This window comes from Neofelis nebulosa, chromosome 8 (assembly GCF_028018385.1).
Source record: "Neofelis nebulosa isolate mNeoNeb1 chromosome 8, mNeoNeb1.pri, whole genome shotgun sequence".
Lineage (NCBI taxonomy): Eukaryota > Metazoa > Chordata > Mammalia > Carnivora > Felidae > Neofelis > Neofelis nebulosa.
This window is the reverse complement of record NC_080789.1, coordinates 124,774,880-124,802,669: the sequence shown is the minus strand read 5'-3', so window position 1 is coordinate 124,802,669 and position 27,790 is coordinate 124,774,880. Positions and strand designations below refer to the sequence as shown.

Genomic DNA, 27,790 nt, shown 5'->3' with positions numbered 1-27,790 from the left:
GTCTCCCTCTCTCTCTGCCCCTCCCCCACTCACACTCTGTTCTCTTTCTCTCTCAAAAATAAATAAACATTTTAAAAGTTTTAATGGTTGAATTTACTTGTTACAATTGTTAAAGTGGCCATACTACTCAAAACAATGTACAGATTTAATGCAATCCCTATCAAAATACCAATGACATTTTTCACAGAACTAGAAAAAATATTCCTAAAATTTGTATGGAACCACAAAATACCCTAAATAACCAAAGCAGTCTTGAAAAAAAAACAACACTGGAGTATCACAATCCCAGATTTCAAGATATACTGCAAAAGTGTAGTAATCAAAATAGCATGGTGATGGCATAAAAATAAACACATACATCAATAGAATAAAATAGGAGAATCTAGAAATAAACCCACACTTAAACAATAGAGGAGGCAACAATATACATTGGGGAAAAGACAGTCTGTTCAACAAATGGTGTTGGAAAAACTGGACAACTACATGGAAAAGAAAGAAACTGTACCACTTTCTCACACCATACACAAAAATAAACTCAGAATGGATTAAAGACCTAAATATGAGACCTGAAACAAACTCCTAGAAGAAAACATGGGCAGCACTTTCTTTGCTATCAAGCATATAAACGTTTTTCTCTATATATATATCCTGAAGGGAAGATATATATAGTCAAGGGAAACAAAAACAAAAGCAAAATTAAATTATTGGACCTGAAAACAAAACAAAACAACAACAACAAAAACCCACAAACTTTTGCACCACAAAGGAAACCATCAACTAAACAAAAAGGCAATCTACTCAATGGGAGAAGATATTTTCAAATGATATGTCTAATAAGGGGTTAATATCCAAAATATATAAATAACTTACACAACTCAACACCAAAAACTAAATAATAAAAACAATAATCATATTTTAAAAATGGGCAGAGGACACATAGACATTTTTCCAAACATAGATAGACACAGGGCCTGAGGACACATGAAAAAAGTGTTCAACATCACTAAGCATCAGAAAAATGCAATCAAAGCAATGAGCTATCACCTTACACCTGTCAGAATGACTCAAAGGAAAGGAAAAAAACAATAACCCAGCAATAGAACACAGAAGAAATGGCAAATGCTTTTGAGGATGCAGTGGAAAAGAACCCGTGTGCATTATTGATCGGAATGAGATTGGTGCAGCCATGGCAGAAAACAGTATGGGGTTTCCTCAAAAAATTAAAAATTAAAAGTAGAACCACTAGGATGCCTGGGTGGCTCAGTGGTTTAAGCCGCTGACTCTTGATTTCAGCTCAGGTCATGATCTCATAGTTTGTGAGTTTGAGCCCCACATCAGGCTCTGTGCTGGGGGCTTGCTGGACGATCGTCCAGGGCCTGCTTGGGATTCTCTCTCTGTTTCTCTCTCTTTATCTCTCAAAATAAATAAATAAACTTAAAAAAAAATAAAAATAGAATTACTGTACTTTCCCATAATTCCACTACTGGGTATTTATCCAAAGCAAATGAAAACACTAATTCACAAAGATGTATTCACACTTCTGTTTATTGCAGCATTATTTACAATAGCCAACTATATCAAAGCAACCCAAGTATCCATCCACAGATGAATGGATAAAGATGTGGAATATAAATAAAATGGAATATTACTCAGCCATGGATGGACCTAGAGGATATAATGCTAAAGACAAATACCATATGATTTCACTAAGATGTGTAATTTATTAAACAAACCAAGCAGACAAAAAAAGAGACAAACAAAATAGCAGTCTCTTAAATAGGATAAACTGATGATTACGAGGGGAAGTGGGTGGGGATATGGGTGAAAGAAATAAAGAGGATTAAAAGTATACTTACGTTGATGAGCACTGAGTAATGTATAGAATTATTAAATCTTTGTATCGTACACCTGAAACTAATATAACACTGTATGTTAATTATGTTCAATTAATTTAATTGAACACTGTATGTTCAATTAAAAGGTGTGAATTGCTTTGAAAATTGTGCGTTAATTCACTTTCCTAAGCTTCCTTGAGATGAAACCATTATGTCTTCAATTATTATACCCAGCATTTATTAAGTACAAACTACAGATTAGATGCTGGGTTTGGCCTCAGAAAACACATCCACCACTTGGGTTTCCAAGGGGTTTGGAGACTGGAGGGCAGACAGACATGTGATACAGCTCTTATATGAGGTGGTAAACATTTCACATAGGAATAGAAAGGTTCTTAGGGGACATTAAACGTAGGTACCCAACCTGGGGCTTGGATGACAAAGAAAAGGCAAAAAAGGGGACAGAGCAGCTGTTTCCTTGAGTCTTGAGGTTGAGCAGACCACCAGGGGCACAGGAGGGAATGGTCAGGGTAGGTAAAGGAAGCAATGTATGTGGACATGTGGAAGGATGAAGAGCCAGTGATCTATCTGTGAAAACTTATACGGTAGTTTCATTGCAGGTGCTCATGAGGACAGTTGCAGAAAATGAGACTAGAAAACTAAGCCAGAACCAAAGCAAAACATTTTTAGGGTCTTGAATAAGACTTATTTAGATAACAGATAATGGTCAACCCTCGGCCGATCAAAGGTGATTTTGAAAGTGCAATCCACATAAACTTACTGAGACATTGGATGTGGTACTGAGGTGGGTGGGGTTGTCTAGAAGTCTGCCTTGGACAACTATTAAAATCAGTCATTTATTTAAGTGCGGAATCTATAAAACCACTAAGAGACCACTAACATTGAATAAAATATTATAAAAATGACTTTTTGTTTTTATCTTTTTTCCCAGTGGGAGAGACTTCTGAGATTTGCCCAGAAGCCACTGATTTTTTGTGCCATGACAACAAGTGTGTTGCATCTCACCTTGTCTGTGACTATAAACCAGACTGCTCCGATAGGTCTGATGAGGCTCACTGTGGTAAGTGGACTTGGCTGCTCTAATGCAGCCCATTCAGCACAGATTTGCATTTTATTAGGAAAGTAACATATCGGCACTGGTGACTGAGAGGACGTGTTCTTTTCATGCACTGGAGTAGATTTAAAGTAGCCTAAATTTTTTTTTTTTTTTCTCCAACTTCTCTCTCCACATATCTAAATTTCAGCTCTCTCAACCATTTTACCCCCATACTAAACACTGCAGCAAATCTCGTCACAGAAATTTCTCAACATGTCATTGTGCAGAACTGTGTCTGGGGTCAGAATTTTAATTGCCAGAAACTGACCTAGCCATCTACATTTCTTCATTGCTTTTCATTTCCTTTTCCATGCCTTTTCCAAAAGATGGTTGATTTTATACATGAGGTTAAAAATGAGCACTTTAAATAAATACTAGTTTAATGATTCATTTTATCAGTTACATTGCTCTGGGAAAAGACGACTAGATTGGCCACATTGTTTTTGTTTCTGTTTTTGTTTTTTCAATTGAAGCTTTAATTCAAGTGATGTCTAAAAGTCATGTATAAAAGCAAGTACATAATTTTAAAATGTGAGTATGTATTTAAATCCAAAGAAGTTTTTTTCATATGTCTTACTGACGAGTGTTCGAATGGAATCTTGGTACCACTCAGGCTACCTGTTGCAGTGTTGGCTGCATAGGAAACTACGCTAAAAGTTAGGGGCCTATAAAAGTTTCATTTGGCTTTTAATTTTGTGGATCATTAACTGCGAAAAGAATCAGCAATGCCAGTTGTCTCTGATTTACATGTCTTCAACTAGTATAGCTGAAACGGGAGAGTCACTTTAAAGATAGCTTTATCCCCTCCATGTTTGGCACATTGGTTCTCTTTGGTCTCTCTGTTTGGTTTGACATAGCGTCTCATCCTCCAAGGTAATCAAATGTGGCTTGGGCTTTCCATAACATAGCTATCACAAGGCAATCAGATATCTTGCATGGGACTGGCTTTTACCAGAGTAAATGATCTCAAGAGCAAGCATTCTAGGGGCGCCTGGGTGGCTCAGTCGGTTCAGCGTCCGACTTCAGCTCAGCTCATGATCTCATGGTTGACAGGTTCTAGCCCCGCATGGGGTTCTGTGCTGACAGCTCACAGCCTGGCCTGCTTCGGATTCTGTGTCTCCCTCTCTCTCTCTGTCCCTCCCCCGCTCATGCTTTGCCTCTCTCTGTCTCAAAAATAAATGAACATTAAAAAAAATAAAATAAAAAAAAAAGAGCAAGCATTCTAGGATCCATAGGAAAAAAACAACAAGAATTCTTATGGCTTAGCCTTGGAAAGTCTAGAATGTCACTCTTGGTTCTTTCTAATGGCCATTCAAATTAAAAAGTCTAGCTTAGAGTCAAAGAGAGAAAGGGTTCAACTCTACCCCTGGGAAAATGTCATGCATGTATAGGCAGGGAGAACCACAGAAGTCATGTTTAAGTTTTTATTTTAAACTTAATATCGTTTTTATTCCTCAGCATCTTATAGCAATGATGCTTCTGAAGTGTTCATTTTCTCTTTGTTTTCATTTATTACATTTATTAAATTGTGGTAAAATATACATAATATAAAATTTACCATTTTAACCATTCCTAACTGTACAGTTCAGTGGCCTTACGTGCATTCGCATTATTGTAGACTTCCCCACCATCCATTTCCAGAACTTCTTCATCTGGAGAAATCGAAACTCTATGCCCATTAAACAATAATCATCTAGGGGCGCCTGGGTGGCTCAGTCGGTTAAGCGTCCGACTTCAGCCCGGGTCACGATCTCGCGGTCCGTGAGTTCGAGCCCCGTGTCGGGCTCTGGGCTGATGGCTCGGAGCCTGGAGCCTGCTTCCGATTCTGTGTCTCCCTCTCTCTCTGCCCCTCCCCCGTTCATGCTCTGTCTCTCTCTGTCTCAAAAATAAATAAACGTTAAAAAAAATATAAAAAATAATAAATAAATAAATAAATAAAAATAAAATAAACAATAATCATCTATTTTCCCTCTCCCAGCCCCTGAAAGCCACCATTTTCTTTCCTGTTTCTATATATGTGACAACTCTAGGTACTTTACACAGTATTTGGAATCATACAGTAATTGTCTTTCTGTGACTGGCTTATTTCATTTAGCATAAATTTCTCAACATTAATCCTATACTTTCATTTTAAAATCAAAATATAAAAGGGAGTGAAAATCATAGGCACTTCTTAAAATGGTACTGTCAGTGCCACAGTACTATAATAATCTTGATTTTATAAACTATTATTTATTTCCCTTATAATATATATGCAATCTCCAACAAAATTTATAATACATTGAAAAATACTTTCTAGTATTCTTTTTTTTTTTTAAGTTTTTACTTAAATTCCAGTTAGTTGTTCTTTCCAGCTGTTTTCCTTAGGTGCACCAAAAAAAATTTTTTTTGATACTGACAGTAGAGAACTGATTCCAATGGTGCTCTAAAACAGTGCTCCAAACCATTTGTGAAATCACTAATTTTCCACCGGGCCTAACAAGTAGAGTATTTAATAACCGCCAGCAAAACAAAGATTCTAAGGAAAAATACTTGGAACATTATGACATTGATATACATAATCCAGTGAGGAGAAAGGACAGCTCTCACATGCACATAGAAAAATAATTACTTGGGGCGCCTGGGTGGCGCAGTCGGTTAAGCGTCCGACTTCAGCCAGGTCACGATCTCGCGGTCCGTGAGTTCGAGCCCCGCGTCAGGCTCTGGGCTGATGGCTCGGAGCCTGGAGCCTGTTTCCGATTCTGTGTCTCCCTCTCTCTCTGCCCCTCCCCCGTTCATGCTCTGTCTCTCTCTGTCCCAAAAATAAATAAAAAACGTTGAAAAAAAAATTAAAAAAAAAAAAAAAAAGAAAAATAATTACTTAATTAAATAATTTAAAGTAATTTAATTTAAAGAATTAAAAATTTTTCTTCGTCTCATTTTAAGAGAGGAATGTTTTGAAAACATTTACATACGGAATATGTTCTTCCATTTATTCCTATTCTTAGTATGGGCTAGGAACAACTTTCTAAACAACGAATGTATAAAAATGAATAAGACTTTGTCGTAAACTTCAATAACCGTAATAACGGTGTAGGCAAAAACCGGTGTGTGTGTTGGCGGGGGGGGGGGGGGGGGTGCAGGGCAGGGGGAATATAGTAAAATATAGTGTTCTTTGTTGTTTTTTAAAGTTGGTAATAAATTTTAAAAATTCTTACTACTTTTGAAATGTAACAAGTGATAATAATAATAAGGTTATCATGGTTTATTTTGGAAGTATAGTTGTAGAATTACATGTGCCCATGCAATATAGGCTTATAAAACATAAATAGTTATTAGGTATTTTGGTTTTCAAATATGAATGTTGCTTTTGTTTCCTTGCCTTCACTCATTTTTCTTCTCGGACTGCTTTATGTGATTTTTATTTTCCCACAGTACAAAGGCCGTTTTGATTTTCAGAAACTGAGTCCGTTATGTACTTATATTTGTTCGTGTTACCTACAACTTTGGTGGACAACTGCAAGCTGTATTTGAATTTAATAAAATTGAAACGATATGTTGACAAATGAAATAGTCACTTTCCTAAAGACCTTTTTGATAGGCGTTGTTCACATCCACACACAGGAGTATACAGGTGACTTATTGATTCTGCAAATTGACTTCATCAGAATTTTATGTTGATAGTCTTTGGGATACATTGGATGCATCAGGGTTACATTCCTGCAATCCTATAATCTATTGTGGATGATGAAATAAATGACAAAGTTTTTTAAATGACCTTTGGAGAAATAGAAGGAAGAAATGGACTTTTGGTTTATTAAACTGAAGACTTCATTTTGATATTGACCCTCACATGCTGAATGATTATTTAAATTCTCAGAGACTCATTTTCTCATCTTTATATTAGATATAATCACATCCAACCTATAGAGTGCTTTGAGAATTAAATGCCATAAAGAACATATTTGTTCAGTTTTCAAGGATTAATAATGTTGGCCTCTTCCATTTCATTATTTTTATATTCTCTTGAAACTTACCAGTCATAGTGTATATATTTCATGTACTTTATACTTACTAGAAGTTAAATGTAGCTGTTCCTCATGAGTAAATTTTTACTGCAGGTTATAAATAAAGCTAAAATTTTCGTTTGCATCTCTAACTTCTGTTGCAAAAATGCACCATTTAGAAAAAATGAAACCACTTCTTTTTAAAATAAACAGTTGAGTTTAAAAATGTGCTCTTTTTGGGGCACCTGGGTGGCCCAGTCATGTAAGTGTCTGACTTCAGCTCAGATCATGATCTCACGGCTCCTGAGTTGGAGCCCTTGTCGGGCTCTCTGCTGACAGCTCAGAGCTTGGAGCCTGCTTCGGATTCTGTGACGCTCTCTCTGTCTCTGCCCCTCCCCTTCTCATGCTCGGTCTCTCTCTGTCTCTCAAAAACTAAATAAACGTTAAAAAAATTGTTTTAAAAAATGTGCTCTTTTCTTACATGGAAGAACATTGTCACCTAAAGCTTGTATTAAGTGTGCTTTGTATTCTAGGCTAGGGATGTGCAAGGCGTGGGTGAAAACATTCTCGCCTGCCTTTACAACAGTTACAAACATCATTATCCAGTCAGATCCTTCTTTCCCACTGAACCGAGACTCTTCGAGATTCTTATCAATGTAGTGCTCTATGAAGCAATTTCACACTGAGGATAAAGTATTAAATATTCAAGTATGATGCATTATGGTATAGCAAAATAAGGCAAATATGTGGATATGAGTAATGAAAAATAATCAATTAGGGGGCCAGCTCTTAAAAAATATAAATTGACCAAAATTTACACTAACCATACAACCATGTGGCTGAATACCCTCCCACTGGGAAAATGCCACTGGCTTAAATGTTGTTAGTAATGCTTTGAATCTATTTGAGGAATCATGACAAAGGTCACAATTTAGAAAATATTTTTTTCTAAAACAATAACCATTAAAAAATACTGACCACATAATCATCACCAAGGAATATTACAGAGTTCCTTGTATCATATATCATTTAATAGTTCTATATGGAAGCACTTATGGTTGTAACAGGGTTAAGTAGTAATACCACTCACATAGAAATGTTTATAGTAATTCAATGGTAAACAATTACGATGACGATCTACAATGAAGAAGTAATGAATTTCCAAATGAATACCAATGACTATAGTTGCTGTTAAGTGCCATAAACCACACATGTACACATAATTTCAGAGAACTGAAATGGTCTGAAAAGGAAAGATAAGACATAAATCGAGCATTCAAAGGTGAGTAGGATTTGCTAGGTGGAATGGAAAAGATACATTAATTAATATGCTTGTAGCAGAAATTTCAACCTCAACAAGTTTAGACATCATGGTAGTTCCTATTAGTTGCCTAGCACCCCTTTTTGTTTCTTTTTTTTTTTTTTTAATTTTTTTTTTTTTCAACGTTTTCTATTTATTTTTTTGGGACAGAGAGAGACAGAGCATGAACGGGGGAGGGGCAGAGAGAGAGGGAGACACAGAATCGGAAACAGGCTCCAGGCTCCGAGCCATCGGCCCAGAGCCTGACGCGGGGCTCGAACTCACGGACCGCGAGATCGTGACCTGGCTGAAGTCGGACGCTTAATCGACTGCGCCACCCAGGCGCCCCAACCCCTTTTTGTTTCTTAAAAACAGAACTCTGGTTTTATTTGGGGCAGCTTTGTGACCAAATACAAATGCCATCTTTTCTAGACTTCCCTGCAGCCACCAGAGGCTAATGAGATATACATGGAAATTTTGAGAAGGTATCCCTTTTAGAAAGAAAAGCCCCAGGATAGTTAAAAAAAAAAAAAAAAAAGGCTTTTCTCCTTTCCCTTTCCTTCCTTCCTTCCTTCCTCCCTCCCTCCCTCCCTCCCTTCTTCCCTTCCTTCCTTCCTTCCATCCTTCTTCTTCCTTCCTTCCTTCCTTCCTTCCTTCCTTCCTTCCTTCCTTCCATCCTTCTTCCTTCCTTCCTTCCTTCCTTCCTTCCTTCCTTCCTTCCTTCCTTCCTTCCTTCCCTCCCTCCCTCCCTCCCTCCTTCCTTCCTTCCCTCCCTCCCTCCCTCCCTCCTTCCTTCCTAAAGAGAATGAGCAGGGATGGAAGCACAGACAGAGAGGGAATCAGTCTTAAGCAGGATCCACACACAGTGCTGAGCCCGATGTGGGTCTCAACCCACGACCCTGGAATCATGACCTGAGTGGAATTCAAGGGTCAAATGCTCAACCAACTAAGCCACCCAGATACCCCTCCTCTTCCCACTTCTTTTAATGCCTTTAATATATGTGATACTGGTAAGAACAACAGTCATGCAACCATGAAGAGCCTGAGGATGACGAGATGAAAGAAAAGATGGAAAATATATGCTTTACAACCACACAGTTGAACCACAATGCCATGCTTACACGGACAACTTCCTGACTCATTTTTAATTGAGATGAATTAACTCCTGTGTGTTTTAGCTACTATTACTTGGGTTTAGTAGTACACTTATTAGTTGGAACCAACTGCATTTTTGATTGATATAATAAGGAAAATGTGTTATCTCAAATAGCAAGAAGTGAAAAGCAAGGAGCCTTAAAGTTGGTGAATGCAACAACTTTTCTTATCAAAATATTAGAACTATATGGATTCCTTCCTTCTTTATCCTTGCCATCTTCATATAACTGACTTTTTAATCAAGTCAGCTATCCATATAATCTCTTCAGTCCCAAGGATCACATGTTTATAGTGATATCCTCAGAAAGGATAAACAGATTTTCTTTCTTTTGATTTGTTCTTAAGAACAAGGCAAACTTTTCCTAGGTCCCTTTTTCACAATATGGCTCATTGTCTAGAATTGTATCCCAAGACTATGGCTAAACTAATCAATACAAGGAAAGAAGAGAACATTGCACCTCACAATTGCTTAAATAAATTATAAGTCATCTCTAGATATCTGAGTGAATGAAGATGAATAGTCAAATACAATGGCAGTCTGTCCTCTACAAGAGAGGGAAGAAATGACTGATAAATGAGCATCCCACTGTGAGAGAAACATTCGTAAAAGAGAGAAAAGTAGTCCTAAACACAAAAGTTGAAAAAAAAAATCTGTTTTTATTTAAGAGACAATTTTATAAAAAAAAATTTGTCTGGCATAGAGGCAATTTTGAGATTGAGTTTCAAGAACACTTTGCATCATAGGAAAGGTTGTTGTATGCAAGGCGAGGGGTTTAAGAGAGTATATTCAAACAATGTGAAAAACTGGATATTTTGAGCAATGGAAATAACACAAGAGCTTTCTTAGAGATAACTAATGTGGTTCGGGTTTGTAAAGTTGATATGATGAAGGCTATACTGAAAAAAAAAAAAGTAGACTCTTAAAATAAACCAGGGGCTTGAACCAATGGAACTGTAATAGGGGTTATGAACTTCAAGGAAAAGAGTGAGTTAGGTTCTCGAAGGGAGAACCTGCAAGTGTTGGTGATAGATTGGACATGGAAATGAGGAAAGCAGAATCAAAGATAGCTCCAAAGTTAACATCTTTAAAAAGAGAGAGAAGATTCATGCTCTGAAATTAAGCAATAATCTCAGAAGAACTAATTTCGAGAGGTGAGTGATGAGTTCACTTTAGGCTTTTTGGTTTTGAGATGATAGTTGCAGATTCCAAGTGGAATATTCAGCCCACATTTGAAGATAAACATCTCCATTTCATCCTGGCTGCAGATTTGGAGGCTATCTGCATGAAAGTGTGAAGGACCATGGGCCAGGGTGAGTGAAGCTATCTATACAGAGTGAGAAATTTAGGCATGTAAAATTAAATCAAGAGGGGCACCTGGCTATGTCTGCAAGTTATAACAAAGGAATTGGTAGAAAATATGAGATTGAAGGGCCTGGAAAAGTTTTCTAACTGAAATCACTGAAGCTATGGAATGCTAATAGCAGTGTTTGGTAAGGTGTTGAGATCATAAACTGAGATTAGCTCTAGAAAAGAGAAAGGAAAATGGCATAATTTGAGTTAGAGAGAATGAAATATAAGAGAAATTTTATCTTGATTGTATAGATATCTTTAGAGTCATACATAAAGTCATATATTAGACAAGGTGGGATGGAAGCTTCAAGAGTGGTTACAGAGATTCAAAAAGGATATAGAATAATTATTGTAGGTCGTATGTGTTAGGGAGTCAGTTACATAGAAATGCAATAGTGAAGAAGCTGTATGTGACATCATTCTAAAGAACACATATGGCTGTTTTTTGTATTTATATTGGAATATTCGGCATGTTTGTGGTTGTGTTAGCTAAACAGCTGGAGAACTGGATTTCTTTTAGCCATATCGTATAGCATAATATAAACCTATTTTTTCACAATACTGGAATGATAAACATAAAAAGGGGATATAGAGAGCCCATAAATAAGAATATAGAATTAAATACATTATATGTCATGTAGAATGAATGAAAGAAATGTACATAATTAAAAATGATTCTAGAATTTAGGGATAAAATGCAATCATGCCTGAGAAGTAAAAATATGGATATTTAGTGAAATATTTTCAGGGATCCAGAAAATTTTCTGAAGAAATATTAAAGCTTTGTTTGCTATATGTTTGGCATCCATTTGATGCCAAGTTCTTCTTCTGATAAAGTTTCTATATGCTAGTATTAATTTTATGTTAAGAAGAAGTTATGAAGAGAAACCATCCAGAGAAGAAATATTAAAAGTAACTCAAACTTCATCTTTCTAAAAAGGAAGGAAAAAAATCAATGACAATCTCAATAGATTCATACTGATTAAATAACCCAATCATTCTGTCTGTACAACAGTTTTACAGTGAATGCTCAAAAATAATAACTGTTGTGAAAAGAAAAGAAGAAAAAAAATAAAGAAAAATGAAAGTATATATCACCATGTTACGATGGTACTTTTCATAGATGACTAGGTAGTAGACATTCAGTTATTAAATAGTAATTTTTCTCATTGTAAATAACTTAATTTTTAATGAGTTATCAATCAACACTTAGAAGAGAACTTTTTTCAATATTTCGTGACTAGCTCTGAAATGTATGTGGATGATTGGTATGGTATGCCGAGAGCATTTGTGTCCTCTGCAGTTTACTACTTCTCCAAAGGCACCTTTTCTTTAGTTAATGACTTTGCCCCTCTAATGGTCTGTGCTGTTCAAACACCAGAGTAAACAGAGGGACTGAATTAAACATCTAGACAACTGGAGCTGTTGATCTATTTGACCTGACTTATCTGCATTATCATAATATTATGTTCATTGCTCATGTGTAGACACAGTTTTATCAATCATCTATAATATTATTCGTCAACCCATATAACTCCTTCATGGATAAATGACAGTATTCGTGCACTACTTCTAGACTTTATGATGAAAAAAGAAAAAAAAAACCCTACAGTGTGCAATTGATATTACCAATGGGTGCAAATGTCCTGGTTCTTTACGCTTATTAATAAATAATTAAAATATGCAAGTATTAATTTTAAATAATCACAAGTGTAGTGTAATAAAGTATATAATATATATTTTCAGAACATTCTGTTGATATTTTCATTTCCTTAGGCCAGTACACGAGCACAATAGGAAGTTGTAATTTTGAAACAACTTCAGGAAACTGGACCACAGCCTGCAGTCTTATTCAGGACTCTCAAGATGACTTAGACTGGGCCATTGGCAGTAGAATTCCTGCAGAGGCATTGAGTCCAGACTTTGATCACACACCAGGTAAGTCTACCAGAGACACACAGGCCAAATAATCCACTCATGGAAATCTGTATTAACAATTTGGATGAGTATCAGAGAATATTCCTTATGTCTGTGTGTGGGTAGAACTCATGAAAAGAAAGTTAGTCCTTGTTTTTGAACTCTGGATTATTGAATAGACTCAGAACTGACATTGCCACACCAAGGAAATCCACGACTCATATTTTAAGAGCCTCAAAGATTTTATTTACTATCCCATAAAGGTGGAGTCAAAAAGTGTCCAGTTGGGGCAGGAACAAGTAGGGGCATTCAGATTAATGCATATAATAGGCAAAGATGTACAATTAGCAGAAATAAGAGTTCTCCTGCTGATGATGCAGCCACCCATTCTATTTCAGTCCCTCTGAAATGTAGGGGCAGAGACATAAAGTGATGATGGTAAGAATGAACATCAGCATACTTTTCACAAGTTTTGCCTCCTTCCTTGTGATTTGAGGTTAATGTAATCCTTCATGGTCTTATGGGTAATAGAGTCAGAGTGGAAGTCAGCTTTTATTCTTATTTACTTTTACCCTGAAGTCTTGTGTACTCTGCGATTTTCCCCCCTTAGGAATCTAACTTTTCTTAGGGGATAAACCTTTTCTAAATTCTCTTAAGGATAAAATCTAGCTCTTCTAGTGATAAAAAATGACCTTAGATATTTGCAACAGTTACTTTTCTGTGTCAACTTGGATGGTGTTTTTGGATGAGGTGAACATTTAAATTTTTTTTAACGTTTATTTATTTTTGAGACAGAGAGAGAGCACGAACGGAGGAGGGTCAGAGAGAGAGGGTCAGAGAGAATCTGATACAGGCTCTAGGCTGTGAGCTGTCAGCACAGAGCCCAATGCGGGGCTCGAACTCACGAACCGCGAGATCATGACCTGAGCCGAAGTCGGACGCTTAACCGACTGAGCCACCCAGGCACCCCGGATGAGGTGAACATTTAAACCCGTGAACTTTGAGTAGATCACCCTTCATAATGTGGCTGGGCCTCATCTAAGCAGTGGAAGGCCTAAATAGACCATAAAAGACTGGCCTCCCTGAACAGATGTAATTCCCCACAAGCCTGCCTTAAGACTTCATCTGACACATTGGCCTTCCTGAGTCTCCAACCTGCCAGCCCACACTGCACATTTGGGGCTTGCCAGCCTCTATAATTATGTGAGCCAATTCCTTATAGTAAATGTCTTTCTAGATTCATACATACTTTATCGGTTCTGCTTCTCCAGAGAACTCTACTTAATACAGTATCAGTCAAAACAATTGAAGCATAGGTCCAATGAAAAAAGAACAAGGTTTTATGGGATTAATTAAAGTGACTTTTCAAAGAAAAAGTATGGGCAATTTTCTCAGCCATTTTATGGTAGTAAAAAGAGAAGAATACTTTTATTTCTATATTTGGGCAGCTTGAAAATAATATGACCTTCAATTACAGTGTAGCTGTCCTTTTTTGTTTTAAATTTGGTCCCTAATTCATATCCAAATTGAATATTCTTATTCCTTTTGACCTGCCAAGTTGTATTTACTCTTCCTCACCAAGTTTTTTCTTTCTTTCTTTCTTTTTTCCTTAAAAAGCATGAAGTTAGTATACACCAAATTATAAGTTAACAAACAGGATAGAAAATTAAGACACTGAGGTCAGTAATTAGGAGACTTTAATATATAACAAAGGTCAATTATGTGGGGTAAAAGATATAGTCTTTAGTATGGTTTTGGCATATCTGGTTATACAGCTGAAATAAAATGAAATCAAACCCCAGGTTTTCTTTTGTGTCTTTTATATACAGAAATTCATTCAGATGGACTAAAGGCTTAAATGCAACAAATAAAAACAATAAAACTCTTGTAAGAAAATAGAGGGTAAAACCATATGCACTGTAAAGGCAGGATCTCACTTCTAAAAGCCCAGAAGCTACAAAAGAAAAGATGTACATATTTGATGGTATAAAATTATAGCTGTGGCCTAAAAATTCCATAAACAAAATCAACAGGCAAACGATAGTTTAAACAAAAAAAAATGGTGCCAATTACAAGTAGGATACATATGGATAACTTACAGACTTAACCACAGGTGTCAATTTCAGCAGCCAGAAAAGATTTGCATAACTGATTCACAGATGATCAAATTCAAATAATCAACAACAATATTACCTGATGCCCAAGTCCACATGTCATCAGAAAAATTCAAATCAAAATAAGCAGCTGGGAAAGGTTTTCAAAAGCCATCAGTAGATGTTTGAGCAATGGAGAGTCGGTAGCTGGAGAAGGATACTCATACATAGTTGCGGGGAAATGTCCTTTTGGAAAGCATTCTGGCCATAGAGAAATAAAAAAACCAACACATAAGCACATGCGTATAATGATATTGACTTCAGCATTGTTTGTCATTCAGAATAACGGAGGGGGCACATGGGTGCCTCAGTGGGTTAAGTGTCCAACTCTTGGTTTCAGCTCAGGTCATGATCTTGCAGTTTCGTGATTTCAAGCCCTACATTGGGCTCTGTGCTGGCAGTGTGGAGCCTGCTTGGGATTCTCTCTCTCTCTCTCTCTCTCTCTCTCTCTCTCTCCCTCTCTCTCTCTCTCTCCCTCTCTCCCTCTCCCTCTCTCTCTCTCTCCGCGCCCCCCACTCTCCACCCCTCCCCCACTCATGCTGTCTCTCTCTTAAAATAAATAAATAAAAACTTTAAAAATTTTTAAAATAATGGGAAATAAAATGAATGTCTCTCATTCATACAATCATTTATTTGTTCTCTTATTCATTTATTCGCCTATTGCATGCAAGGCACTGTTCTAGGTACTGGGGATACATTAGCAAATATAAAACACACCTTCCACAGTAGAGTTCCCATTCTAGAAGAAAGGAAGAGATCATTGAACATATATCATAAGTAAATAAATTATGTCCCCCATTAGAAGCTGAGTGGAAAAAGGAATAGACTAAGTAGGATTGAGTGGGCATACGGATAGTTGTGTGTGTTGCAGTAGATAGGCTGGTTAGATAGGTGGCAGTGAGAAGATGCCATTCAAAAAAGACTTGAAGGAGGTGACAAATGAGCTATTTGGATTCCTAAGGGAGGAGGATTACAGTCAGAGAGACAGCCAATGCCAAGTGCCCTGAGATCAGAATATGGTCTGCGGGTGTGCCCCATGGCCACGAGTGATGTTTTAGGTAATTTAATTAATTTTTGAGATGCTGCCCTATACGCTACATAGTGTTTGGCAGTATTCCTGGCCTGTAGCCACTAGATACTACTAGTGTTCTTCTCTCTGGTATTGACAGCTCAAAATGTCTTTAGAAATTGGCAGCTATCTCCTGGGGACAACATTGCCCCCTGTTGGGAACTAGAGGAACAGCCTGGAGGCTCATGTAACTTGTTAAATCCAAGCATACAACATCATGCAGCCACTAAAAAGAGTGAGTTTAGCACTATACAGTTGATTCGTAGGGATTTACAAAACGTATTAAAGGCAAAAAGCAATATGCAAAATGATTATAGTATGATACAATTTTTTTCTAAAACAATGACTCATGCCCCTTTATTTGTGCACGTGTATAATTCTACATAGATATTTCTATGAATAAGCATGAAGAGAAAGATTTTTTAAAAAGGAGATATATATATTATTAACTTGGATTACTTGGATGAGTGATAGTGTTGGAGTAGAGGAGAGGGAGAATAAGTCTAAAAAAAAAAAAAAAAGAAAGAAAAGAAGTAAAAACAGGAATTGCACCTCAAAAGAAAATCTAACATACATGATGGTAGCACCTACATGTGTCTGTGGAAAATTGTCATAGCCTCTGGGTCTGGAGTTCTCTCTTGTCCGGCAAGAGAGCAGGACACAGGATTAAAAGTGCAAGAGAGGCTAACGTCTGGGAGAAGTTGAGAGCCCCGAATAAGCATCTTTGCGCTGCTTTTATTAAGATCAGAAGGCTTACAAGCATGATGGGTGTGATGGGCATGCACAGAGAGACAATGAAACTGTAAACGTTAACTCATGGCCATGAATATTAACTCATGGGCATGGGGAAAAGGGGGTTTGGAGATATGCGGTGTTAGGAGTTTGGGTCAATACAAAACAAGATTCTAGTGCTGGCTGGAAGGTTGTTTAAAGCAAACATGAGGCCCCACTTCTGATTACCTAAACTGGCCTAGGGAACAAGGAAGAGCCTGCTACCTGAGGGTCAACAAGGCATCTTTCTTTTGCTAATTAGCTCCCCTCTGGGAAACTTTGCCCTGCTATGGTCTTTGGCCTTTTTACCTGTTTACCTAATTTGGTCCTTCCTTCCTGTGAAAACAGCTTTCTGCTATTGTCCTATACTGTTGTCCTATATTGGAGGCCTTTGCCCCATTTACTTAACCTTATTTACCTAATCTTGTTTACCCAAACTTGGGTGTGTTCATCCTATGCCTTTCTAATTCTTTATGCCTTGTTAACCCATCAGTGCAGGCTCAGGGAATTCCTAAGCTTGTTCCCCACAGAAAATGAGCTGGATATTTTTAATTTTACCACTTAAAAACAATGGATGATCATCTTTTCTACTCTTTTAATATTTAGTTTTTCTTTATTATTTCTTTTCATCAATTTTACATTACTAGGTAATACATCTTTTTCTAAAATTTTAAACGTATAAATAAGTAGAAAAAAAAGAAAAAAAGTTGTCTAGTAATTCCAATAGAGCAATATAATCGTTTATAAGCTTTATGTTTGTGTATCTTGCCATTCTTTCTCAATATACATATTTTCAAATAAAAATAGGTTTCTACTAGATTCCGTGATTTGATAAATGTCTCATGAACAAGTTTATACATTATGAAATATTTTTAACATGATATTCTACTTTTGGAATATCGTGTAATTTATAAAGTGATCTAATGGTAAACTCTTAAATTATTTCCCAACACTTTCACTATAGTAAACATCACAACAGTGAATATACATTTAGATGAATATTTGTTTTTTTACTTTTATGATAGTTCTTGAGGATAAATCCTTGTTTCTCTCCCATGAGAACTTATGAGAAAGAAGCCAATTTCATTTTTGCAACCAAGATCTAGACAGTGACATTTCCATACAATGTCTGTGAGGTCTCTAGATAACAGTATCTCCTTATCTTAAGACAGTATTTGAAAATTCCAGAGCATGGCTGCTAGTATAACACTTGCTAATGGCCCAAAAGTATCCTAGGCTCAGTTTAGGAAAAGGTAATAATATAATCAGTGGACATGGGAAAAGTTCTGTGCATTGTTCAAAAGAAAAGAAAACAGACATAAGTGATCAGTTAATACCTTTTAATGGCATAATTAAAGACTATTGATGGCTATATTTTCTTTTTTGAACTTTTGTAGCTTATGTGAGTTCATTAGAGGCCACATGAAAAGTTTTGAATCTGGTCATTATGCAATATTGTACACAACTAATGTCCGCAGATAAAGAAAAGTAATCATTCTGACAGAATACTTTATTATCCCCCCCTGTTAATCAGTACTTGAGACAGGATATTTTTACAGAGCAGTCTCTTCAAAGCAGCCTGATTATATCATCCTTGATACACTAATACGGCTCACTGAACTTGTTTAGGCATCTCTGAAACAATGGGCTGCTAAATAAATTGTAGGGACATTAATTAATTTTGACCCTCTGGGAAAAACAAAATTCTTTATGAGAAGGCCGAACAGATTCAAAGGGCCTACAGTCTATTTCTAAACATCTCAACGTTGCTGTTAATTAAAACTGTATTTATGGATCTTTTCACTTATTGTTACCAAGATGAAGAATTAGATCCATAAGGAGGACATTTTCAATGCCCATCACGGGCCTATTTATGAGTCTTTTTGGAGCCATTGCGGAAGCTGTGGAGAGAAACTACAGACATTAATCCACTCTCGTGCGCCCATGAATAGTGTTTAGGCTTAGTATATACGGGACTTAATGGCAAGAGTGACATTTGGGTGACATGAACTAATGAAGGTATAAAACAAAAGCTTCTGTCTCTTTTTTTCCCCCCTTTCTTCACTACTTTATTTTCTTTTTAATGGTATAATTGAGCATATCCACAATTAAACTCTAAAATCTGGTAGGATAGGAGTCACATATTTTGCTCTTTTTATATTCCCTCCAGCATTTAAGACTGAAAACCACTTGATAAATACTTATGCAGGTCTCACGTTCCCTGTCTGTCTCTTTCTGTATTTATTAACAGCAATGTATTTCGGACTAATGAATGCAACAAGCATTTCCTGAGTGCCTGCTAAATACACAGCGCGTTGCTAACTGAGGGTATGAATTAACTAGATGTTTGTAAAGTAACTGGGATGAAATATGCTGGCTGATTATAGCCCACATGCAGTTACTATTGTGCAGTTCAGTATTCACCACACAAGGTCAAAAAATACTCCAAAACAATCTTAGTGATACTAATGCTTTGATGTGTACAATAGCAGTTTAAGGTACTGAGTGTTCAACAAATATAACTTACTTGATACTTGGTTGACAGAGCCTTGGGGGCTAGACGGAGGATAATTGTACTTCCTTTTCAGTAGATGGTACAGGCATTATTATTATTCCTACAGATGACGAACAAGAAAAGCTAAATGACTTGTGTAAGCCTGTATCACAAATGACAAACCCAGAACTGAATCCCTGGTGTATGGAGCCTAATCCAAGGCCACTCCAGGACATCTGGTAGCATGCTTTGTCCTTAATGGGTATTAACAATTGTGTTGTTTACTGTAGTGAAAGTGTTAGGAAATAATTTAGGAGTTTACCATTACATAATGTTATAAATTATGATATATCAAGCTCTTGCTTGAATCTCCTTAATCTCTATATTTAGGGCCACTTAATCTCTATTTTGGTCTAGGTAATATTACCATCTCACTCTGGTCTCTGACAGAGTAGAAGGAGACCCTCATATTCATTTCCTTGAGATGGTTAGGGCTTGGTCAAGGATACAGAGTTAGATATATAAAACTCAGCCTTTGTGGGGTGCCTGGGTTGCTCAGTCAGTTGAGCCTCTGGTTCTTGCTTTTGCCTCGGGTCATGACCTCACTGTCTGTGGGATCGGCCCCATATTCAACTCTGTGCTGACAGCACAGAGCCTGCTTGGGATCCTCTCTCTTGCTTTCTCTCTCTGCCTCTCCCCTGCTTGTGTGCTTGTGCAACTGTCTGTCTGTCTGTCTCCCTCTCTCTCTGTTACTCACAATAAATAAAAAAATTTGTTTAAGCCAACCTTAATTCAATAGTTTACTAGACTCACTGATCTTACTCGCATACACTCATGTACACACACATACACACGGTTATCAGTTATTAAAGAGACTATAAAATAACTGTACTGTATCACATTTTTTAAATAATCACATTTAAAATCTAATTATTGGACCAGAAATTTTTGAGATATTCCAGGAAGAGGCAGGCAAGATGGGATCAGGATGAATTGAGTAAAAACAGCAGAAATTCCAGCCCAGGGAAGCATGGTTCACTACACGTCTTTCCAGGGAAGCTACACAGATATTCTAAGATCAAAGTAAAAAATACTGTTCTGGACAGAATTGTGTCACCCCAAAATTCATATATTGAAGCCCCAACGCCCAATGTGACTACATTCTGAGATAGGGCAAGAAGGTAATTAAGGTTAAATGAGGTCTTAAGCATGGGTCCCTAATCCAATAGGACTAGTGTCCTTATAAAAAGAGTAAGGGGCACCAGGGATGTGCACACACAGAGGAAAGACCACGTGAGGCTACGAGGAGGAGCCTCCAAGCCAGAGAGAGAAGCCGCAGGAAAATCCAACCCTCTAGCACCTCCATCTTGAATGTTAGCCTCCACTGCTGTGTGGAAATAACTTTCTGTTTTTGAAGCCACCCAGTTTGTGGCATTTTTGGGGGGGTCAGGCTGAACTGACATACAAATACCAACAAAGGTGGTGAAGAGTTCTTCAGAGGAGCTCCCTGAAAACCAGCACTCAGGTCCCGTTGTGTGCCCCTCCCATGACCACAGAAGCGCTTTAACTCATAAAGTAAAATCAGATCCCTGCCATCTAAAGATAATCGGACATGGGCCTAGGAAGAGATTATCATGACGTAATTACAACATAAAAAAGAGGCAAAGTCATGTTTGGATTTGCACAGGATCAACACTATAGGTTTGCAGGGGGAAATAAAGAAAGAGAACCTCATCCAAGAAGAAAAATTGGGGCATCGCTGTTTGCCTGTCTGCTTGCTTACTAACTTACCCCTTAGTCCCCCCACCAAAGAACGTGGTTCTCAAATGTGGGTTCCTATCAGAACCATATGAAGAGTTAAAAAAAAAATACTAGTATCTGTATCTGTCCACAGAGATCCTGGTTAATTGGTTAGTATCATGGCCTAGGCATCAAGATTTTTAAGACTTAGTCACAAGATTTTAGTGTGTAGCTGAGGCCAGGAACTACTTCCCTACAGGAAAGCATACACCCCCAGCCCACCTCTATAGCACCTGCTTTTCCTTCTCCCAAAGGAGAAGGCTTTCAGGAAAACAGTTCTGTATTAACAGCAGTGGCAATTCTTTCAAGTTACCTACATTAAGCAACAAAAGCCTTCATTCAGCACTTTCACTGAATAACCAAAACTCATCAGGCAATTAAAGACAAGCAGTATCATAAAAGAGAGAGATGAAAATGTGAAAAGAACAGTTATCCCCGGAGGAAATGGATGACTCAATGTAGTGGACATTTGTTATATTTTCTTCTTGCTTTCAGGGTTGTGAGTTCAAGCCCCACATTGGGCATAGAGCCTACTTAAAATAAAAAATTTTTAAATAATAAAATATGCATACTATGGACCAAAAATGTAATTATAAAAAGGAAACATAGTTATTTTTAAGTATAAGATGCTAGTTATGAAAAAAGTAAGTCTAATCTTGTAGAACTATATACTGATGTGCTTAAAGGAGATCTGATTTGATATCCAGGATTACTTCAAAATTAGTGGTGCTGAGGGTATAGGTGGTAATACAGAGGAAGCAAGACAGACTGTGGGTTGAAATTACTGAAGCAAGGCCTTGAGTAGGTGGAAGTTCATTATAATATTTCTTCTACTTTGGTAGAAATTTGAGATTTTCCAGAAAACATGTTTAAAAAAAATTGTTCCCTCAAAATATGAATGTGACTTAAACAACCAATTTGGCAATAGATTTCATATTAAAAAAATAAAAAGTCAAAATATAAAAAAATGAATAGATATGTAAGAAAATAAATAAACAAAGTGAGAGATACTGACAGTATGACATCTAGCATGAAATAAGAACTGGGTAGTAGGAAAACAACAAAGGAGTTGGAAACAGGTAGAAGGGAAGACACAGAAATGATAATAATAAAACTAATCTCTTCCCTAGATCTTCAAATTAGACTGAGATAGATCAAAGACTGTAATTTGTAAATCCTTCTTTTATCTAATCCTTCAGTAATACATCGGACTTTATTACGATACCAAGTCAGAACAGATTTCTGTTTAAAATTGGATGTTTTTCGGATACTCCAAGGGGAGTTAATTACTAATGTACCGTAATAATAATAATCACATTAAAGTCTGAGAAGAGTATTAAGAGGAAATGTGATTTGTGTGATGCTTCAGCCACCACTTTAAAAATACATGTGACTAAATGGAAAACAAAATGATATTCATTGGCATGGTGAAAAAATGGCTTTTTTTCCCCCGTTCATTCATTTAACAAATAATTGTTGAGTCCATTTTTTGTCAGCCACTGTTTTAGGTACTTAGAATACATGTAGGTCAAATCAGAGAATGATCTCTGCCATCACATGGCTAACATTGTAGCAGAGGGATAGAAAATCAATATCAAGCATTATAAATAAATTATATAATATATATTAATATATAATACTTAAATATATTAATCATATTAATATCAACTAATATATTAATTATATTAATAGATGTTAATTAATTATATTAATTAATTACATTGTGTTATAATTAATATAATTCTATCATATTATAATGTGTTATATTAATTAAATATATTATACTAATATATTTATATTATGTTAATTATATTGTATTAATATATTAATATTATATTAATTATATTATCTTGATATGTTAATATTATATTAATATATTATATTAATTATATTATATTGATATGTTAATATTATATTAATATATTATATTAATATTATATTAATAGATGTTAATTAATTTATATAATATATATTAAATATACAATAATTTGTTGGAAGTTGATAAATGCCATGGGGAGAAAATGGAAAAAGTAGAGTGGTAAAAGAAGAATCGATCAGGAGCCAGAGACCGGGGCGGGGGGGGGGGGGGGTTGGGGGTGGCTTGGGGGGTGGCTTAGGAGTTTTGGGCTTGGGGGAAGGGCAGGTAAATTAAAGGAATGTTCATGTGGAGCCACTGGGATGAAGGGGCCTGCATTACTGCTTTCAGTTTTATAAAGGGTTGAATGGGTGTTGAATAGTTGCTCTTTTTATCCATTCATTCCAATCCAAGCAAAGTAATTTTTTTAAACAAAATGAGGAGAAATTTCAAAGGGATGTAGAAAAAGGGTATTAAAATCAGTTAAATGTCTCCTAAGAGTCAGGCAGTGTAAAAGAAGATAGGCATGTTGTCTGATTTAATATTTTTAAAATATTGTGATGTGGAAGATATAAATTCTTAGAAAGATTTAAAAAGCTGATGAAGTCCATGGGCGTGACTGAGCAGGGGGACTTGAATATTAAACTCTCTGACTCAAAAGACTTTTCTTCTATTGCCTACACTGTCCAATATGATAGCCACTAGCCGCACAAACTCTTGAGCCCTTGAGCTGTGGCTGGTCCAAATTGAGATGCGCTATAAAAGTAAAACACACATTGGACTTCAAAGATGTAGTACAAAAAAACAACATAAAAATATATCAATAATTTTTTGTATATTCATTATATATTGAAATCACACTTTGGATACATTGGGTTAAAAAAATATATTACTAAAATGTCACCTATTTCTTTTACTCTTTTATTTTTTTTTAATTTTTTAATGTCTATTTAGTTCTGAGAGAGACAGAGAAAGAGAGAGACAGAGTGCAAGTGGGGGAGGGGCAAGAGAGAGGGAGACAGAATCCAAAGCAGGCTCAAGGCTTTGAGCTGTCAGCACAGAGCCCCATGCGGGGCTCAAACTCATGGACACTGAGATCATGACCTGAGCTGAAGTCAGACGTTTAACCAACTGAGCCACCCAGGAGCCCCTCTTTTTTACTCTCTTAAATGTGGCTACTAAAAATTCTAAGACTCCATATATGGCTCACAGTATGTTTCTATTGGACAGCCCTGTTCTGTAGTACACACACATAGGGAAGACTTTCTTCTATACAAAGTGACTAAAACACTAGCCTCGACTAAAGAAATACTGGAAAGTACACGTCTCTGGATATCTTTGAAGATGGGCAATCTCTTGTTTATGAATTCACACTCTGCCAGCTAAGACCTGCAAAGATGATCTATTCAGCTTCCAAGCTCCTTTAAGAGGAAGCTGCTTATAAAGCAAAGTGGTGTAATTATAATAATTTAGTCCAATATATTATCTTCAGAATATTTCATTATGTATATTAACAGAGTACATCCATTAAACAGTGACACAGTCTTCTTATGATATCAGCAATTTCCACGTCCAAAAATAATGGTTTTGGCATTATTGCTCAAATATGATACTACCTTGTTCCATAATTTTCAGGTTCATTATTTCATCGTTTTATAAGTGTCTGGGCATTATAGTTTCTCTAAAAGGAATTTACCAAATTCATATTTATTTATAGACTTTATTTCTCAGTAAAATAATGAACCATTAAACTTATTCCTTTCTATCTTCTCAAAAACTTTTCTCTTTGTATTAACTCCTTTTTTTCTAAGTGTTCTCAAACTGCCTCTCTATTACCATATCATACTTTTTGCTTTCAAGCATCACAATTCTCTTACCTTGAAAAAAAAAAACCCAAAAAGCTAATCTCTTAACTTCACTTTAAAGTACTATTGTTTTGTTTTTGGTTTTTTTCTCATATCTCAAATTGCCTTTCCCCACACATTTATTTATATTCTATACCAACTTACATCTTTGGTGGCCTAAAATCTGTTTTCTACAAAAATTATTTTCTCAGCAAATAATTATTGGCCACCCCCTCTTGATCACTGATCTTCACACTGTAGTGAGGTGTGTTTACCAAATATAGTCCCAGGTCTCATGGAGCTTATGTCCTAGCTTCTTTGAAGACTTCATGATTTTATAACCATACTGACCTGATTCTTCTCATGTTGCACTTTATATTACTGATAAAGCACACCTTCTTGAAGTTTCCACCTGCAGTGGACTGTGATGTGTATTTCCTAATGTTACGTATGTCTTTGATGCTTTCTCTTCTTCCTTCCAAAACCTAAATGTGGGTCTAACCCCGTATTCTGACTTTTACTTTTTATACCTCTTCCTATACTTTTTGCTGGCTCAGGGTTTTTATTCTTTCCATGCTCAAAATTTGCAAATTTCTGCCTGCCTCTAGTCTCTATTTCCATGTTCGGCTCTCACATTTTCAACTGAAAAACTGATTCTTTCAACTAAGAAAGAATCGCCTCCTCCTGCTCCTAATATTTCTGTGATTGACATTGTTATTGTTTAACACAAATCTTCCTCATTTTCACGTTCATTCAGCTCTTTATTCTCAATTTACATGTTTTTACTTCTCTGCATTTTCACTTCTATCATCTTAAGTCACTCTTGGGCTATTGCAAATGTCAAAGAAACTCATCTCCAATGCAAATACTCTCCTAAACCAGGCCACTCTTCACACAGATGCGGAATTAATACTCTTGAATGGTGACTCCTGATTCTGCAAATGATCAGAAGCCCTTCATTGACTTTTAGGGCATCATTAAGGGCTTTCCAAGTTCTTCCCCAAGTTGAATTTCTGATCTGTATTCTCCCACAAACTCTGTGTTCTTGTTCCTCAGATATGTTCTGGGTGTTATAAATGTCAATTTTCGGTCATATCATTGTTTTAGCATGACTTGTAATTTGTGGTTGATAGTGGATGCAATGTGCCAGGTAAAAGGAACTAAGGTAAACAGGCCTACTTTGTGAATTTTTCTGTTTAAGGAAGTAAGGTCATGTTTACTATATTCTGTTTACACTATTACTGCAGGAGTCAGAAAGTATAACGTCCTCTGACATCCTGGTTCCTCTGGCATCTCCCTTGTGTTTTGGTTTCCCTAGCAACTTCTATTTCTTTTTCTTTTCTTTTCTTTATTTTAGAGAGAGAGTGTGTGTGTGTGTGCGTGCACAAGCAGTGGGGGTAGGCAGAGGGAGAGAGAATCTTCTTTTTTAAATTTTTTTATGTTTTTTTTTTGGGGGGGGGGAGGGGCAGAGAGATAGGGAGACAGAGAATCTGAAGCAGGTTCCAGGCTCTGAGCTGTCAGCACAGAGCCCAACCCAGGGATCTAACTCACGAACTGCAAGATCATGACCTGAGCCTAAGTTGGATGCTTAACCGACTGAGCCACCCAGGGACCCCAAGAGAGAGAGAGTCTTAAGCAGGCTCCATGCTCAGTGTGGAGCCCAACACAGGATCTTATAATCCTGGGATTTTGACCTAAGCCAAAATCAAGAGTCAGATAGCTACTCAACCAACTGAGCCACCCAGGTGCCCCTCCCTAGCAACTTCTTCTTAAATAAGGCTAGAGAGGGGTGCCAGCGTGGCTCAGGAAGTTAAGCAGCCGGTGGACTCTTGATTTCAGCTCAGGTCATGACCTCAGAGTTTGTGGGTTCGAGCCCCGCCTTGGGCTCTGTGCTGACAGTGCAGAGCCTGCTTGGAGTTCTCTCTCTCCCGTCTCTCTTTCTGTTCCTACACCACTTGCTCTCTTTCTCAAAATAAATGAATAAACTTAATTAAAGTAAAAAACAAGGCCTGAGAGATGGAGTTATTTCCATTGCAGCCCCCTGCTAATATATAGGATCCTGTTGACGCGGTGGTAAAGACTAGAGGCCGTGAGTGGAAAGGTCATCAGAATGGAAGCCTTTCAGGATTCTCTGTTCTTTCAGTCTTCCAGTGAGCTTGTGCTCTCTCATTGGGACCTTCACAAGTGTTTCCTAGTTCTCCCGCCCTCTTAGGTAAGATAGGAAGTCTAGACCTTTTTTTTATTTAAAAAAATATTTTTTTAATGTTTATTTATTCTTGAGGGAGAGAGAAAATGGAGGAGGGGCAGAGAGAGAGGCAGACACAGAATCGGAAGCAGGCTCCAGGCTCTGAGCTGTCAGCCTGATGCAGGGCTTGAACTCATGAGCCATGAGATCATGACCTGAAGTCAGACACTTAACCAACTGAGCCACCCAGGTGCTCCACAGACCATTTTAGGAAAAATAGGCACAAGTCAAAATGGCTACTTTTCCCCTCCCCACGGGAAGGAAACAGAGGGGATTTTACGGTCTTCACTGTGGGAATTTGGTAGGGCTTCTGGAGATAACACTTTGCAGACGCCCTTTAGACTCATCCCCAGGGAGTTCTTATCTCTCAAGCTTTTCCACAATAAGCCTCCAGCAATTTCTTAATTACAGGTTAAGTTTCCCTCAACCCAGGGCTGGCTGGCTTCATTAGTGGTTCCTGCTCCTGTGGTTTTGCTGCACTAAATTCTGATTCTCTGTATCTGCCTTTCTGTCTCCAGTGGTTTTCCCTGTGATGTCTACTCTAATTCTCTGCTAGATCTAAGAAGAGTTTTTAATTTTTATTTTGTCCGGCTTTTTTGTTGTGAAGATGAGACCGTGCTGCCTAAGCTTCTTACATGCTACAGTGGAAACCAGAAGTATCCTCTTACTCATTTTTTTTTAAGAATGAACTTTTGCCACTCTAAACTGTTTTCTTTGCCTATTACAATCTCCATTATATTCTTTAACATGTTAATAGAACGACATGTTTTCTATAAAGTCCACTCTGAGTCTCCCAATTGAAGCCATCTTTTACCAGTTGAACTACATGGCACTTACAACCTACATCAACATTTAGTATTATAGGCTCACAATAAACCCAGTGAGCTGTTTTATTATT

At 37.0% G+C, this 27,790-nt stretch overlaps 1 protein-coding gene across 3 annotated transcripts in view; it reads left to right on the top strand.

Moving 5' to 3' along the window:
- MALRD1 (MAM and LDL receptor class A domain containing 1) overlaps positions 1-27,790 on the top strand; it is an 824,069-nt gene that overhangs the window by 575,442 nt on the left and 220,837 nt on the right. For all 3 annotated transcript variants that reach the window (XM_058681758.1, XM_058681759.1, XM_058681757.1), the window contains 2 exons: positions 2,788-2,916; positions 12,521-12,682. In XM_058681758.1, the coding sequence (XP_058537741.1) occupies positions 2,788-2,916; positions 12,521-12,682 (291 nt within the window). The remainder of the gene's footprint in view (positions 1-2,787; positions 2,917-12,520; positions 12,683-27,790) is intronic.